At 37.6% G+C, this 18,922-nt stretch overlaps 2 protein-coding genes across 12 annotated transcripts in view; one reads left to right on the forward strand and one right to left on the reverse strand.

Annotated features, from left to right (window-relative positions):
- Positions 1-18,922, reverse strand: part of LOC137241140 (tropomyosin-1-like) — an 857,608-nt gene that overhangs the window by 157,730 nt on the left and 680,956 nt on the right. The window lies entirely within an intron of this gene.
- Ziz (dedicator of cytokinesis protein Ziz) overlaps positions 1-18,922 on the forward strand; it is a 132,292-nt gene that overhangs the window by 91,175 nt on the left and 22,195 nt on the right. For all 6 annotated transcript variants that reach the window (XR_010949919.1, XR_010949920.1, XM_067768420.1 and 3 more), the window contains 4 exons: positions 15,322-15,438; positions 16,740-17,338; positions 17,401-17,586; positions 18,771-18,888. Coding sequence is in view for 4 of the 6 variants with exons in the window: in XM_067768417.1 (XP_067624518.1) it covers positions 15,322-15,438; positions 16,740-17,338; positions 17,401-17,586; positions 18,771-18,888 (1,020 nt within the window). In the remaining 2 variants the exon portion in view is untranslated. The remainder of the gene's footprint in view (positions 1-15,321; positions 15,439-16,739; positions 17,339-17,400; positions 17,587-18,770; positions 18,889-18,922) is intronic.

The following is an 18,922-nucleotide window of genomic DNA, read 5'->3' on the forward strand; positions in this document are numbered from 1 at the left end:
CTGTTTGTCCCCCTCCAGCACCTTCGTCTTGACGTCGTCGTCCTCCTCTTGCCCTTTTGGTTTAGAGTATTCGAGGCCCCCTTCAGCCCCTCGTGAATGTTGTGCCGTGTGTTCCTCTGTGCGAGTCACAGCACCATTTAGCGGTTGGTCCTCTTCTAGCACGTTCGTGGTGACGTCGGGGACCTCCACCTGTCTTTTTTCCCTTAGGCTTCTGAGGTCCTTTTCGACTTCGCCCACTTCCAGCGTGTTAGGATTTTTATCCTCGGGACTTCTTTTCCTGAGTCGCATGTAAATTTTGCCAGTGCCAAAGGACATTTTGCCAAGCTGCGTGTACAAAATATCCTCCGCCTGCTTGTTTATTTGGAAGATGTAGAACTGACCATCCGCGGTAGGCCGAGATACAGTAAGTACCTTCCAATCCTGTGTCGGTATGTTCGGATTCTGATTCTGCAGAAGTCGCAGTGTATCCTCCGACTTCATCACGCATGGTATCCGTACCTTAACTTTTGGTACCGTGGGGATTTGCGCTTTATCCACCACCTCAAACCGCGCGTTCGTGCCTTGCCTTTGGAGGTTTGGAACGACTTCCTCCAGCCACCGCAAGCTCGCGATGTTGTCGCACGCTATCATCTTCACACCATTATACCATCCCCCCGAATCAAAGGTTGGAAGGGGCTTACTTGGTTGTTCCCGCATCATCTTAAGCATTAAGCTAATAAGCTCCCTTTCCACAGATCTCCACCTTTCAGTAGTCATTTGTCCGAACGGACTGCTACGATCAACCAGCGCCACAGTCAGTGACTGCTTTGCCACATCACTCATCTTCTCGGGAAAAGCAGGAGTCTTAGTGTTATCTCCCTTTGGAACCTCCGAGAACACCGGAGTCTTCGCGTTAACTCCCTTTAGCGCCTCCGAGAAAGCCGGAGTCTTAGCGTTATCTCCCTTTGGCTTATCTCCTACTTCCGTAGTTGGAACTTCCCTCTGACTGGCAGCTTTCGAGGTAGTTGCTACCTCGCTATTGGAACCCATCTGTCTTACAGCTTTGGGCCTACTTGTCTTGTCTATGCGACTGCCCTGCCTCGCGGCTCTAGGACTGGGTCCTTTCTGCCTCTTGAAAGCAGGCTTGTCGCCTTCTCCCGAACGTTGCCTCTTCATTCTGCCATTCGACGCTTCTTCCTCCTCGTATCGGTTGCAGAACCGAGGGTTTCTCGCAGCAAACCTTTTGAACTGCCTTCGACCTACTTCTACCGCTTCATGGGCCCATTCCAAGCGCTCGATCTCCACTTCTGTTGGGTCGACCACTGCTCCCAAGCGTTGTACAATTAGTGCTGCACGGTACTGCGAGAGAGCTCTTTTACTTCCTCTACTCCGTACCCTTCTCCACTCTTCTACTCCGTTTTCATTTGTGTGCTTCTCCAACACGGAGTTCATTGAATCAGCACTACTCTCGCTCCCCGAGTCCGACGCATCGCTTAATTCGTATTTGTCGTCCTTGGATTGCGACTCAGTCCTCCTCTTTACATCCTCCTTATTACATTCAGGTAATGAGTTGTTCATCTTGGTCGTACGACCACCTGCCCGACAAGGCGGGCTCAGCGGTCCAGTATTATATACGGGGAAAGAACCGTCCGCCACAGCAGCGCCCCTTACTGCGGTAAGGCCATAACTACTTCCCGAGATGGCCCGGTATCGGGAAGGCTCCGTTCGAATACAGCCGAATTTATCCCCTGGCTGCAAATCGTCCAATAGGCATGGTCCGCATAACACCCTGGATTAGGGGGTTGGCAGTTCTTGGTCACCGACATCCCGCCGCCCTCCTATGAGGCGAAACGGCGTAGATGTCAGTCCTAAACAGCTCCGCCTCATAGTCGGGCGCTATGGAGTTCGGCTAAGCCCTCACACCAACGACAAGGTGCCTACCCTAGTGAGGGATCGAAATGCTAAATAGTGAGTAAATGTTGACATCAGTACACTGCATACAGCCACTAATGGGTTAAAGCTATGTCTGCATTTATAAAATTCATAATGCCTTTGTATGACGCCGTAATTGTTTTGACAAATTGCTGTTTTTATTGATAATGAATATCTTGATGATAATGAAATTGCATTTGCAAATAATGTCGGGCTTTGTTGAGTTGATGACACGAGTTGTTGGTTTTTGTTGGTGCAGTCACTACCACTACTGCTTTTTTCGTTTGTCATCACGGCAATGACGACGCCTACATCACACCGGCTGCTGCACTCATGAAGATGCAACATTTATGGTTATTGTTGGTATTTTTTGGATCAGAATTGGGACTTAGTGTTTAAAATTTTAAATTGTGTAAATGGGTTTGTAGCTCTCACTAGATAATGGTTAGGTTCGGTTGAAAGAGCGTACATGGGCTCTTCCCCCTCTTAAACTAGGATACTATTTTGCCCACTACGAACAACTAAGTTACAAACGCGTGTGTGTGCCAAGGTACAAGGCTGCGGAGCAAAAATTTCTACATGGGCTTTGATACGTCTCTATAATATTCTCATTAACATTCCTGAGTCATTGGTCGTTCCTTACCTCTCAGCTCTTTGTGTACCAAATTAGGGAACGTTATGCGAGGTCTCTTAAGCTAGCCCAACCTTTCCAGCCTAATCAAAAAACGAGACCATACTAAATTGCACAATATTTAATGCTAATTTAATACGGGTTAATTAAATTTATTACACTTGTATTTTAAAAAATAATTAAACTTAAGATAGCCCACCCATATGCCCACTCAAAAAACGAAAACATATTTAATTACACCATTATTAATGATAATTTAATACGAGTTAATTAAATTTATTACACTTCTTTTTTAAAAAATATCGAGGGTTGGGCTACTTAAGTTTAATTATTTAAAAAAAAAACAAGTGTAATAAATTAAATAAACGCGTATTAAATTAACATTAAATATAATTAAATTCGTTTTCATTTTTTTATTGGGCATATGGGTTGGGCTAGCTTAAGTTTAATATTTTTTAAAATACAAGTGTAATAATAAATTTAATTAACCCGTATAAAATTTGCATAACCGTATTAACGGTTTCGTTTTTTGATTGGGCTAGCTTAACAGACCTCGTTATGCGCGTGTTTAGATTTCGTTATGGTGCCTACATTGTCGTTATTGTTGTAGTAGTGTTAATTTATTAGTCGCGACAGGCTTCCCTAAGCAACTAAGAATTCTTCTCGGCTACATATCTGTAAATCAAAGAGACGTTTTACAATGTGCCTGGTGTTGAAAGAGAGCTGGTTGGTTAAGATTTGATAATACGGAAAACTATTTAAGAGGAGTGAAGACCACTATCCAGAGGAGGGTTTGTAAAGCTATGTGCGTTCAGAAGTGTTTTTTACTTTACACTCTTGACTTTTATTGTAATTGGCCTTCTTGTGAGCCTCGATGTCAGTGGCTGCCGCGGTGTTACCTACACAGATTATAGCAATAATTATTTTGGGAATAAAGTGGGCACAAAGCTATCTTGGAATCTAAGTGTGCTGGGAAAGCCTAAAAAGACTTCGTTTATCTGGTAATGCTGCAGGGGATCATCAGTGAAACAAACGCTGGCTGTGTAAAATGATGATGAAGCTTCTTCTTCTTATTGTAGCGATAAGGACACTCCCCGAAGGTTTTGGGGAGTGAAATAGAACCGGACCATCTCGGGCCGATTTAATATGACCACGTTTAACCTTATAGGGCATCCCGCTCCCAACTCCACAACAACTGTACAACGACCAATCCTAACTGGAAACAGCGAAGCTTTGAGAACACAAACCAACTTTAGAATGTAATGCTTGATATAGACCCAGTGAACATTTTAGGCCGTTTCTCGGCATTGATTAGGCTTCGTGATATGAGCATGCAGACGACGAGCACTCCAGCGCTCTCACCGGCGTCGACTTTATATCTGTTTAAGTATATGCGACGAAAAAGCTCATTGAAGCAAATTTTTAAGCGGAGGTCGGGATGAATGGTGCTAATACGATCTTAAACACTATTTGAGGATAATTTTAAGTCTTGTGGTATAGCCACTTGTAATGTAGTTTGGGATATTTGGAAGAAAACCTTAGCTATAAGCTAACCCTTCTTGGGAGCTCGTGCTCTTTCTGAGTGATGGTTCATGGTAGGTGCTCAGTAGAAATCATTGCGTTGACCAACTCGCATTGTGATTGGTATTTTAACGGACCGTTTGGCAATGAGAATTGATGAGATGCGAATCCACATATTGGAAACCTCCATTTTCTGCATCTGCATGGACGATGACGAGGAGAAGTGATCAAGTCGGTAACTGCTTCCTCGTGTCTGCAAATGGCTTATGCAATGTCTAGGTTAGTCTTATCGACAATCATATTTTTGCAATGCCGCTATGCTCAGTATTTATTTATAGTAATGAATAATAATAATAATATACGCATTTTTTGCATTGTTTTTAAAGAGTCTAGGAGTTCTGGAGTTTTACAATTTTCTACTTAAATTTCTCGAAAATCTGCTTATCTATTTTATTCTTCACGACATGTCATTTACCTACCTCATTTTCATAAATTACGCCAGTTTTCAACGCCAATCAAATTGTAGCAATGAAGTTCTTAAGTTCTGAACTTAAGCATGCTGCGTGCCCAACTTTAATACTTTCCAGCAACCATTTCAAAAATAGTATCTGACGTATGCCAGCAAAAGTACTGATTTTTATAGCCCACTTAACTAGTACATGGTGCTAATGCTCATAGTACCAACAGACACACAAACTAGGCACGCATTTTCAATAAAATTTATGGCTACAAATTTCATGGTTGATTACGTTAAAGTGATGAAAATGCGTGTCTTCTAAAACGCTCATGCTCATATACTGAAAATAGTGTGCTTTGGAAGCCGTGCGCTAAGTGATTGAAAGTTACAAAACAGAAGAATAAATATATTTAAACATCTATTATATTAGGTTCTTATGAAATGATTGGAATTGGAAAAAGAACAATAAAAATGGGAGCAGTTTAGCGTTTTTGGCTTAGTCTGAGGGATGTGTCAGGGACGCGGTAGCTTAAATGCCACGTAGCATATGAAAATATGATCAATTATATCGATATTTAATTACTGAAATTGAATTCCGAAGGAACCTCACACTTAACCAGGTCTTACTCAAGGATACACTATCTGCTCGGGCGCCAATTACAATGTAAGTAGTGACGAACAAAAATGGTGCTCTTATTATACCCGTCCTGTTATATGGCTCCCGAGCATGAATATAGTCAACATCAGATGAATTGAAACTTCGAGCATTTGCGAGAAAGGTTATTGAGTTTTTCAATAATGAATCCATATCAAATCGATAATTCTTCCATTCCATTATTTGTAGCCATCTTTCGTCGGCTTGACGGTGGATGTACTCTTTAACATTAGATTTCATGTAGCAAGCGGCATACCTAAGCGTTCTTCCTCACAAAAAATCTGCCTGATCATACCCTGCCTTGCGAGTTCGTATGCAGGGTAGTTTCCCTCGATGTCGCTATGCCCATGGACTCAAGTAAGTTGCACACGGTTCTGTTGGGACATCGGCTACAGTTTAGTGTTAGTTCAGGTTTGAACGAGAAGAGCCAAGAAATTTGATAAATTCCTGTCTGTTGCTGAATATAAAGATTTCGTTGTTGAAATTCTTTGTCCCTATCCTAACTTCGGCTTCCCTTAATTGCTGATACTTCTTCAATAGCCTTCGGGTAGTCTGAAGGAGAGTAGGAGGTCTAAGTGCCTTGAGTAGACTCCACACCCCAACTCTGCCATTTAGCTTAGAACCGGCAGTGAATATGGAAATGCTGCCATCAACAGCAAGGCACCTTTTTGACTCTAAACTCTTCTAAATTTGTATAGATAATTGAAGTGTGTCCATTCAACTTTTATAGGCTTTTTATATAGCTTATAGGTTATTTTTCGAAAACTTTCAGAGATAAAACTATTTTTTGGTTAGCTATCCAGTTTTGCATCGATTTGCTCCGAAGTATAATATTTCCCCAAACATCGAACAAAATGTCTATTTTGACGATTTACACTGCTTTGTCTTCTTGCCGTGTCAGCAGCATAATTATAACAAGTAAAGGTGTCTAAGTTCGGGCGTAACCGAACATTATATACTCAGCGTGAGCTTCAATTGTATATTTCATTTCAGATAAATTACTTTCTGCACGGCCCGGTTAAAAAAAATGTCTCCACATTTCCTCTTACAATAAAACTAGATAAGTGAAATATCATTGATTCAAAACTATTTTTTGCTAAGTTATAGCTTATTATTCTAGTCTACGACCCTTTTAAACTTTTTTATAACTAAGTTGCCGTGGTCTTTAACCGATCCCGTCCATTTTTAATAGAAATATTTTCTGCTATAAGGAAAATATGTGTACAGAATTTCATTACGATATGTTAATTTTTCTTCGAGTTATGGCTCCCGTAACATAGAAAATTGCTTAGTCATAAAAGGGGCCGTGTCACGCCCATTGTTTTAAATTTGAAGTTTTTCGTATTTATTGTTATACATCCACTTGGGAAATGAAATACCATTGATATAAAGCTCTTTTTTGCAAAGATATAGCTTATTTTGTTCGTCCGCGACCCTTTTAGAAATCTTCTATATAAAAGTGGGCGTGGCCTTAACCGATTTCGTTAATTTTTCTTCAAAGCATTCCTTATAGTAAAGGCAACTTCTCTGCCGAATTTTGTTACGATAGGTTTAACGATTTTTGATTTATGATTAATAATATTTGTAGAATTGATTTTATCACAAAGGGGCGGTACCACGCCCATTTAAAATTTTTATTTTTTTTTTCAAACTTTTATCAAGAGTGTCAATATCAGTCTACATGTCAAATTTCAACATTCTAGGTATATTATTTCCTAAATTATCAGGTTTTTTGTGTTTTTCAACATGATATATATATAAAAAGTGGCGTGGTTATAATTCCATTTCGCTCATTTTCAATACCAATCCATTCTGGGCCCAGATAAGCTACTTTACCAAATTTGGTGAAGATATCTCAATATTTACTCAAGTTATCGTGCTAGCGGACGGACGGACGGATATTGCTCAATCAAATTTTTTTCCATACTGATGATTTTTATATATGGAAGTCTATATCTATCTCGATTCCTTTATACCTGTACAACCCACCGTTATCCAATCAAAGTTAATATACTCTGTGTGCAAAGCACGCTGAGTATAAAAATAAAATTCTTACACTCGCAGCAATGACCACTGAAGCTATTCTAGTCTTTAAGATATTTTTGGACTTTACACATTTTTTTTCTTGGCTGTAATAACTTAGGTAAACATCACAAAATGTTAAGGGCAAAATACTTAATGCATACAAACTTGAATGCTTTTGCTTTCACAATACTCAAATACTTATATGTACATACATATGTATAGAAATATCTTTAGAAGCGCTTAAAATTTAGTGAAAATAATAATAATTTGTTGTGAGAGCCAGAACAAAAAAAAATTCCAATAGTTCGTTGCCGGTAAATAACCTTGACCGAATTTCCCAAGAGACACAACAAAACAGCATCGGCAATCAGCAGTCTACAGTTAGCAGCAATCTATGTGTTCTACGAATTATCTCAAAATATTGTGGGGTATGTTTAGTTTTTGGCTGTCTTGTCTGTCGTCTGCTCTGCTGTTCAACGTTGGCATCTACATTGCCTATCATAAATTTTCAGAGTTTTGGCGCTTTGGGCGTTTTATGCTTACGTATACTTTGTGTTTATTTTTATTACTTCCTTTATATCAGGTCGGTTGAATGTTTGTCCGCTTTTCATACAAATCGTGCAATCGATTATTAAGTAACTTCTCATTGAGCTATAAACGTGAAACTTTACACGTAGGTTAGACGCCGAGAAAATTTAAGAAAAGGAGAAAAAATTTCCGCTAGGTGGCGCACGGATCGAAATATTTAGATAAGAATTTGGAAATTTGGTGTTTTGGGATCGATTTTAAAGTAACTCCTCGATGAGCTACAAACATCAAATCAGAGACAGGTTAGAACACCGTGTCAATGCAACAAAAGGGAAAAAATCCATTAGGTGGCGCACGGATCGAAATAATTAGATAAGAATTTGAAAATGTTCAAACCAGCTTTTAAGTAACTTCTCGATGAGCTAGAGGCTAAAAATTTAGAGCTTAATTCAGAGGTCGATGACAGCCGATGACACGATACAAAAAGATTCGATAGGGGGCGCACGGGATGAGATATTTAGAAAAATTGTTTTTCGTCAACACCGTACGTATTTGGAACTCTATCCCAGCTGCAATTAGGAATAATGTAAACCAAAGCAACTACAAACATATTATTTTCAGTTATTTTTCTAGTCAACAAACTTAAACTGGGCATTTATTTTATTTTTATCTTATCTTAATCTAATTTAACCAAAATTTAAAATTTAAAAAATTAAAAATTTAAAGTTTTGTAGTATTGTTTTGATATGCTTGTTTTCTAGCATCTTTTATTTATTTATTTAAATGAATTATATGAATTATGTTTGTTGTACTACAAAAGACAATTTGTCTTATTGTACTAATGTATTTTTTCCGAACAAATGAAATGAAATGAAATGTACGAAACGGAGGGAATATTGGGATTGATTTTTATGTAAGTTCTCATTGAGCTACAAACGTAAAATTTTGCACATAGGTTAGAACACCGTGCCAATGCAACAAAAGGAAAAAAAAAATCCGTTAGGTTGCGCACGGATCGAAATAATTAGATAAGAATTTGAAAATTTTCAAACCAGCTTTTAAGTAACTTCTCGATGAGCTAGAGGCTGAAAATTTAGAGCTTAATTCAGAGGTCGATGACAGCCGATGACACAATACAAAAAGTTTCGCTAAGAGGACTCAGATATTTAGAAAAATCAATCGAAACGGAGGGAATTTTGGGATTGATTTTTATGTAAGTTCCCATAGAGCTACAAGCGTAAAACTTAACATAACCTATCTGACACCGAGAAAATGTAAGAAAAGGGGAAAATAAAAATAAAATAAAAACATGTTAAGCACTTCCTTTATATAAATGGACAAAAATCAGCGAAAAATGTCTCCTTATAAAAACATATTCTTGCTAAACTTTGATTTTTAAATTTTGGCATAGAAATTGCAAAAATATGTATGACAAGTAAAAATATAAAGGTGGAGCGGAATTGATTGATTTCCAATCCAAGTAATGTGCGCTCCACTTTTATATTTTTACTTCTCATAAATATTTTTGCAATTTCTATGTCAAAATTTAAAAAGCAAAGTTTTATATAAGGAGAAATTTTTCGCTGATTTTTTTCCATTTATATAAAGGATGTGCTTAAAATTTTTTAATTTTTATTTTTTTCTCAATTTACATGTTTGGTAAAATGCGTGTGCAGTATCAACGACTATTGGTGGAGTATAAAAAAATATCGATATTTGTCAATAACTTTTTATCGTTTTATTTTTTGTCTGTTATTTCTTGTTTAAGAGATAGAAGCTAAAAGCGTAATGTATTTTTGAAATAAAATAGCAACATTGATCTATAACTAATTTTTCTTTATTATCGATCGAATTTATTTCTTAATTGTTCTTTCTTATTTAAGATAATTTAAAATTTGTACTAGAAAGCATTACTTATGTGCTATAGAGATCGTATGTATATTAATATTTGTCAATATTTATCGGTAATTTATAAATGTTTATTGATAATTTTTTTTTAAAATTTTCAATAAAATGTATTTTTTAAAACCCATTCCATCTTGTTTAGGATAACATATTTGGGTTTAAAAAGTCTTTTGTTATGCAGATGCAAAAAAAAAAAATGTATTGTAACGAATTTTAGGAAATTCCTGATAATTATACACCTTCTGTATATACATACATAGCTATATGCGTGTGTATGTGTGAGTAACAACATCTGTTCTTAGCTGATGACTACATAGGTGTATCTCTGGCTGTTTGCTTTGATGTGTTCATGTACATTAGTATGGCTGCTTGCTTTATTGTTGTACATTTATTTAGTAGCACCATAGTGATGTATAGAACTGCTAATATTCGCCACAGTATTAACATTAATCTGTAACTTTACTCGATAAACTGTTATTTTTATCTATTCTTAAAGTGATGGAGTAGGAAATATATCGATACTTCATATCATATATGCTTTGTTTTCGTACATTGATGCTTCAGTTAAATTAAAATTGTTTCCTCAAATTTCGCTTAAAAGAGTTGAAGTAGAACAATTTATCGATATTTACCGATCGTAATTTCAATTATTTTTCATAAAATATTTTTTGTATCCGTTCCTTGAATTTTGAGATAAGCTTAAATTGTTTCAAGAAAAAAGTATATCGATATATCGCAAACCTAAAACAATAGGGAGCTAATTCAAAGATCTTAATCGAAATGCGTACCGAAACTAGAAAGCTCAGTTGACATAACAATAAATATCGATAAGTCATCGATATTATCTTACCAATTATAAATTATCTTACCAAATATTAACTATTAAAAGATTGATATCGATTTTGAAGTAAAATCAGCGAAAGATAACGGTTCAACGTACTCATAATTACGTTTTGTTTCATATTTGATCGAAGTTTCTTGTAATCGATATCAAAAAATATATCGAAATTCATAGATATTTTTTTATAACAATTCATTTGTATGTACCCTTAAAATTATTTAAATTTTGTTCTCCTTAACTTTTTATACTCAGTTGAGCAGAGCTCACAGAGTATATTAAGTTTGATTGGATAACGGTTGGTTGTACATATATAAAGGAATCCAGATAGATATAGACTTCCATATATCAAAATAATCAGGATCGAAAAAAAATTTGATTGAGCCATGTCCGTCCGTCCGTCCGTCCGTCCGTTAACACGATAACTTGAGTAAATTTTGAGGTATCTTGATGAAATTGGGTATGTAGGTTCCTGAGCACTCATCTCAGATCGCTATTTAAAATGAACGATATCGGACTATAACCACGCCCACTTTTTCGATATCGAAAATTTCGAAAAACCGAAAAAGTGCGATAATTCATTACAAAAGACAGATAAAGCGACGAAACTTGGTATATGAGTTGAGCTTATGACGCAGAATAGAAAATTAGTAAAATTTTGGACAATGGGCGTGGCACCGCCCACTTTTAAAAGAAGGTAAGTTAAAACTTTTGCAAGCTATAATTTGGCAGTTGTTGAAGATATCATGATGAAATTTGGCAGGGACGTTACTCCTATTACTATATGTACGCTTAAGAAAAATTAGCAAAATCGGAGAAGGACCACGCCCACTTTAAAAAAAAATTTTTTTTTTAAAGTAAAATTTTAACAAAAAATTTAATATCTTTACAGTATATAAGTAAATTATGTCAACATTCAACTCCAGTAATGATATGGTGCAACAAAATACAAAAATAAAATAAAATTTCAAAATGGGCGTGGCTCCGCCCTTTTTCATTTAATTTGTCTAGGATACTTTTAACGCCATAAGTCGAACAAAAGTTAACCAATCCTTTTGAAATTTGGTAGGGGCATAGATTTTATGACGTTAATTGTTTTCTGTGAAAATGGGCGAAATCGGTTGATGCTACGCCCAGTTTTTATACACAGTCGTCCGTCTGTCCTTCCGCATGGCCGTTAACACGATAACTTCAGCAAAAATCGACATATCTTTAATGAACTTAGTTCACGTGCTTACTTGAACTCACTTTATCTTGGTATGAAAAATGAACGAAATCCGACTATGACCACGCCCACTTTTTCGATATCGAAAATTACGAAAAATGAAAAAAATGCCACAATTCTATACCAAATACGAAAAAAGGGATGAAACATGGTAAGGTAGTTGGATTGTTTTATTGACGCGAAATATAACTTTAGAAAAAACTTTATAAAATGGTTGTGATACCTACCATATTAAGTAGAATAAAATGAAAAAGTTCTGCAGGGCGAAATAAAAAACCCTTAAAATCTTGGCAGGTATTACATATATAAATAAATTAGCGGTATCCAGCAGATGATGTTCTGGGTCACCCTGGTCCACATTTTGGTCGATATCTGGAAAACGCCTTCACATATACAACTACCACCACTCCCTTTTAAAACTCTCATTAATACCTTTAATTTGATACCCATATCGTACAAACATATTCTAAAGTCACCCCTGGTCCACCTTTATGGCGATACCTCGAAAAGGCGTCCACCTATAGAACTAAGGCCCACTCCCTTTTAAAAATACTCATTAACACCTTTCATTTGATACCCATATCGTACAAACAAAGTCTAGAGTCACCCCAGTTCCACCTTTATTGCGATACCTCGAAAAGGCGTCCACCTATAGAACTAAGGCCCACTCCCTTTTAAAATACTCATTAACTCCTTTCATTTGATACCCATATCATACAAACGCATTCTAGAGTCACCCCTGGTCCACCTTTATGGCGATATCTCGAAAAGGCGACCACCTATAGAACTAAGGCGCACTCCCTTTTAAAATACCCATTAACACCATTCGTTTGATGCCCATATTGTACAAACAAATTCTAGGGTCACCCCTGGTCCACCTTTGTGGCGATATCTCGAAACGGCGTCCACCTATGGAACTAAGGATTACTCCCTTTTAAAATACTCATTAACACCTTTCATTTGATACCCATATCGTACAAACGCATTCCAGAGTCAACCCTGATCCACCTTTATGGCTATATCCCTAAATGGCGTCCACTTATAGAAGTATGGCTCACTTCCTCATAAAATACTCCTTAGTGCCTTTCATTTGATACACATGTCATACAAACACATTCCAGGGTTTCCCTCGGTTCATTTTCCTACATGGTTATTTTCCCTTATGTTGTCACCATAGCTCTCAACTGAGTATGTAATGTTCGGTTACACCCGAACTTAACCTTCCTTACTTGTTTTAACTTTATTTCCTCCCATTAATTTTCTAATTCACTTACCATTCGCTGCTGGTTTTTGAAACATAAGTTGCTTTGTTAAAATGAATGTAGAACACATCTAATATAAATTAACGCGTTGTTACGCATTCCGGTGCGTAATATTTAAATAGTAAGGGGCTTGTGTGTGTAAGTAAACTAAAAAATAATAAAACAAATAAGATCTTCCATTCAAAAATAAAAAATGCTATAAATTTCGTCAAGTTTGCTTGCCTCATTAGTGATGCTACATTTTTCTTTGTGCGCATATACATACATATGTATACCCTGCCGGGAGTTAATAACAGTATTGTTTTTAGTTCTTAGTATTATAAGAGAATATTCAGAATATTAGGTAAGAGATGCCATAAATAAATCGTTCTTCTCAAATTTCTTATCCAAATTTCTTTTGAGAGATGTGAGTTCGGAAATCTAAGATTTAGTTTGTATGAACTGGGAATATGTTGCAAATAAAAGTTAGATACGAAAGTCAGCTGTTGCTCTAGCTTTTTTGGGAGGATAGTTTACGAATCCTAGTTCACTGACTAATCATATCATTCTTAGCTGTTCTGCTTTGCCGAAGACTAGGCGAAAGTATTTGGTCTTCAAGTACAACACCTTTGAAATATTCAAAGGACTACTGATTTTAAAGTCAGCCGTGAGTGAAGCCTGAAATAATAGTTAAAAAGTTTGAAATATATTAAGACAACATTCTGTGTCCTGGATTTCACAGTCTTAGCTCTTTTCATTTCGCAAGAACGGACTCGGGTGTTGTTGAATCCCCAAAACACTTATGTATCTACGTTCGAAGTCGATATTGTCCAGAACTATATCGTTTTCATAAAACTATTCCTAACTATTGAAAAGTATCACAGTACTGTAACTACTGACACGAAATCCAATGAAATGTATTGATTTCTTACCAGCTCTAAGTCTCGTTCTAACAAATCGAGTACGCAGTAATGTCGAGACGAGAAGATCACCTGTGCTGTACTTTTGGCGCCCGAGAAGGCACTCGATTTCACAGCACAACAACAACCATCAACACTGTAGCAGGAAATGATAGCGTACAAATCAAAGAACGCATTTTCTCGAGGAATGTAACAGGCACAGCATTTTTGCGGTAGCGCCATTATCAGAGCCAAAAAGAAATGAACGTCAAACAAGAATTTACTGAGCATAAGAAATATTCTGTGCAAACAGTTGAAACCAACTCAAAATGATTACGAAATTTAACCCCCGATGAAACCTTGGGATTGGTACTGAAATTAGAGTGTCTTGGGGTTGTTTATAAACAAAAATTTTGTTCATAAAACATGTTTTTATCGAAAAGATAGATAAACCTTAAAGTTTACTTCAAAAACCGCCCTTAAACTGAGAAGTCTAGCACCGAAAGTGAAACCTTACTGTACATATTTGGTAACGCCTACAAATTTAAGATAACGCATCTAGATTGATCGTACTTGACGTCCTTACTCCTAATCATTTGTACGTACATAAGTGTAATATAGGTCTGGCAACCGAGCAGTCCCGCGTTTTCGCATGAGCTTCAGCAATAGCTACAATAGGCCAGCAAACACAAACCAAATACCTTAAACATCCACTCTCCCAGTGGAATCTTCCTACTTTCTTCAATTGAATCGATACGATATTATGGTTCATAAAAAGCTATGTGACCCGGCCTATGAAAAGGTGGTTTATGACTCAAAAAAGAAATTGCGAGCAACAGCTGTTAAAGATAAACAATGCATTTCTTCAGTTTCTTAGTAGTCATAGTTTTTTTTTAGTCATAAGCCACCTTTTCATAGGCCGGGTCACATATAAAGATGTTGTAGATTACTTCTTCAAGTTTATTCTTCGTTAAGTTTCCTATATGGGATTATATGTGCTATACAATCTATTACTTATTGTTAAAAATAAAAGTGTAGCTCAATAGATTCACAACTCGTGCTAGTTTTCTGATTACTCACGTTACTTTTAGATTACTTGATGGTGCGAAATTTGTTCGCTTCTTTTATAGCCATACAGACAATAACCAGTTGCAGAAGTGTGAGTATGTCCTGGTTTTCACTGCTTGCTGCTGACTTTTCATTGTTTTTATTTTCGATTTTCTGCTTGTTATTATGACATAGATCCATTAACTTTGTTTTTCACTTAAATGCGTTTCCTTTCTTAACGTTACCTGTCCTGCTTTATATGAAATCAATATATTCTTGGGTGTGTGTCTTCTTATCCTTTATACTTTATCTTTATTGCTGCTGTTCTGCGTAATTTTTTTTATTGTCTTAGTTTAAGTACCAATAAGTTAGAAACATAATGTCTTGTATGACGTAATTTGTTTATTGTTAATTTTAAAATTTTTTATATCTTTCCAGAGTAAACCGCACATTGTTGATCCCATCGACTTTGAAGGTTTTGTGGCGAAGAATAAAATGCTGATACAAAATGATCCGCAAAGGGAGCTGTTAATGTATCCCAACGATGATGTCTCGGTAAGTAATGAGATGATAGAAATTAGGAATACCAATCCCCAAAGCCAACATCGACGCATGTGCTAGAACTTAAAGTGTCTTCGATATATCCTAGCCGTTAGTTGGAACTTGAAACACTGTCTTCTTCTAAAAATGTACCTACCTCTAGAAATTATTTAGGGTTAAGTTGAGTGCAATCACATTTGGAAAGTCAAGCGCGAAAACAAACTTTCAAACAAGAATATTCTGATGAACATGAAGTTAGCGAAGCGGCCTCGGCGGGGCAAAAACTACTAGGTCGGTATTTTGCCCCTAATTAGGCGATAATTAGTTGCGAAGAGAAAAAATTGTAACTATTTTGAGAGTGCATTTTCTGTGTGCTTCGACAAGTTCACGCGAAATAAGCGAAGCACCCTCGTAAAGAGTTTAAGTAGTTTCTGGAAAGAATTGGGACAGGGAGAAGCATACATCTATATTGGGTCCCGGGGCATATGGGAATAGATGGGAACCCTTGAAGCTTGCTCCGTAGACGTCCCAATTAGATTGGGCGAGATTAAAAGAAAAGGGAGAGGTGCACATGATCGACCAAGCGGGAAAGGCGTGGGTTCAAGCGCGGGGCTGTAAAGTGTCGAAGATTATGTGTAGGTCTTACAACCTTAGACTAATAAAGTTGCTTCTATCATTAAAAAGAGAGGAGTGTAGACTCATGACGGGTATTCTGACTGGACACTGCCTTCTGGCGTCACATGCCTTTAAATTAGGCTTGGTCAGTGATAGCAGATATAGGAAGTGTGGGTTGGAGGAGGAAGCGATCAAGCACGTTTTGTGCTCGTTCCCTGCGCTTGCCAGGCTAAGACTCCAGCTATTAGGAGTGATGCAGCTGTCAGATCTAGAAGCAGCAAGTGGCCTATATCCTGGAAAGCTTCTGGTATTTGCCAAGAGGACGGAGTTATTTTATAACATAGGTCCTGGTTTTTGATAAGGTTTTTCAGTTTGGTCGTTAAAATAAACTTCTGGTAACACTACGGACTCATTCAGTCTACATGTGTGAGGTCCTCATTGACAGGCCAGTTCAACCTAACCTAACCACTAATCGAAGTATGATAAGCAGCTCCGAAGCTTCTGCTAAAACATGTGGCCATAATTCACTGTGTTTTTTTTTTTTTTTTATAAAAAATGAACACAATTTGAGAGATTTTTCCGATACTAAAAAATTATTTGGTTTATTGAATAGAATAACGAATCCGTTTCCCGGATTCCTCCTATACATTTGCAATAATGGCACTTACCCTTGCATCCATTTTCTTTTTCTAATTTTTCAGGAGATCATCATGCCTCGCAAACAACGCACAAATACCAAATCAATCATCGATCGATTTGAACCGCCAAACGAGGCAATCATTTGTCCCTTACACAGTGGTGCAAATGGCACTAGCAATGGCTCCAGTAGTACTTATATTTCGCGTAAGAACAGTCACTCGAACAGTCCTAAACCTGCACAACGTCAAATCGCCAATCAATCTTCCAACGCAAGTGTACAAAATAGTAATATTTCGAGGCGGAGTTCACAAAGTTCATCAACCAAAATTCCGATATCCATTAAATCACCAACTTCCTCACATGAATCCTATGAGTCGGCGCTATCTACTTTGACCACAGCCGGCGGCAACAATATGACCTCGACATCGCATTCATCTTCATCGTCAACATTACAATCGAATATTCTAGCACAACCAGAGGAAGATGAAGATTTAGATGGTTCTGATGGTGCGGATGGCATGAGTAGCAATGGAAGCGGTGGTGGCACACGCGCGGAATGTATACGCTTTACTCGTCAGGCATTGTATACATATCGTGCCAAGAATCATCTAATACATTACAAGTACAGCGCTTACGGTGGGACGTGCCATGATTTGCCAAGGTAAGGACTTGCATGAGATTCAAAACTAAGTATTTAAAAATTAATAAACGTTTCATTGGCAGAATAAGCCCATCAGATGCTTTAATCGAAGAAATGTATGAGATTGACGCTGATCAGGATCGCATCGATGAACAAATGACACGATCTCAAGCTGATACGATCACGAAACAGGGTTACTTATTGAAAGGGCCTGACTCGGGGTCGGATCGCATGTTTGTAAATCTAGGAAATAAGTCGTTTAAGCGGAGGTAAGTTAATATGGAATTTCATTAAGGCTAGTGATTTATTTAGAATTGGGTATTGCTAGCTTAACGCTCCTACTGAGAGCCCCACAAACCATCTGGACGATCAATTCACTGTCCACTGCAACGTGCGGTTTTTTAAACAGTTTAGAACTACCATAGTGCTGTCGGACTTGCCGACATTTTTGACAAGGTTGGCAATTTAGCAATTCGAGGGTCGAAAAGCCAAGCGAGTCTTGAAAATCATTATTTGTACTTTGTAAAAAACCATCTGTGAGCACATTAGGAACGAAGCTCGTTATCTTGGTTATTGACTACCGCGCAATTAGAGTGTTCCTGTTTCGCCTAAAGACGATGGAATATTTTATTGATCAAAACCCTGCTTGCCACGTGATTACTGTTTTCTGTCTACGTATGATGGGTTACTCAATAACATGCCAGAAGACCTCGAATTCAGAGCTTTGCGCCGTGCCCAACCGGGCATTTTTTGTTTCTTGGTGTTTTCGCAATATAAAACGAAGGTACAAGATTTCGCCGTTCAGGCCACTCTTGAAGAAGCCCCTAGTTCTTAAAGCTAGCATAAAGTCCTGAACATAGGCTTCAAACTAATTTCGAAGACGGCTTTTCTGGATTCTTCATTGTGCTGATATGCCTAGATAACTTAGGCTTCAAGTTAGCTTGGTAACCGTTTGGCTGATATAACTCCTTGCAAAGTACCAAGGACTTCTGCGCAATGGAAATACCAAATTTTGTATCTCCGGAATATTGCTTCGCGAACCACGTTCCACGACGCCCCGAGAGCTCCGCGGCACAGCAATCTAGGCTATTTTAAGATCTAAGAACTTTGTTCCTGCTTGGGCACCACGTGGTGGCTTTGTGAACGGTTTTGAAGGGATCTGAAAAGTGGCAGCGTTCTACATTGTAATGTGGGTGAAGGCAGTCGGGCAGGCCTTGAAGGCAGATACATCGCAATTAAGTATGAGGGAAAGTTAACGGTGGTTGTAGCCCAATAACTTTGCCCCGAGCGGACGTCACTTGTGAGGAGTATGAGCGCTTTTTGTCAAATTGTTGCAATTTAATGTGTCAGTTATTGAGGCTATTTTGAGGGGTCTACCTATCTCCCACATTATATCCTCAAATCTTCAGAGATTTCCAGATATAACTTGTTATTAATCGGTACTTTCTTTCAGATATTGCTATCTACGCCAAGAGGTCGATGGCACCTACATACTAGAGTTGCACAAAGACGAGAAGCAAGGTGAGGCTAAAGCCACAATAGTTATGGATTTTTGCACCGAAGTTGTACAGGTAAGCTACACACACAATTCATACTCCCAAAAAA

This window comes from Eurosta solidaginis, chromosome 2 (assembly GCF_040869045.1).
Source record: "Eurosta solidaginis isolate ZX-2024a chromosome 2, ASM4086904v1, whole genome shotgun sequence".
In the NCBI taxonomy this organism is placed as follows: Eukaryota; Metazoa; Arthropoda; class Insecta; order Diptera; family Tephritidae; genus Eurosta; species Eurosta solidaginis.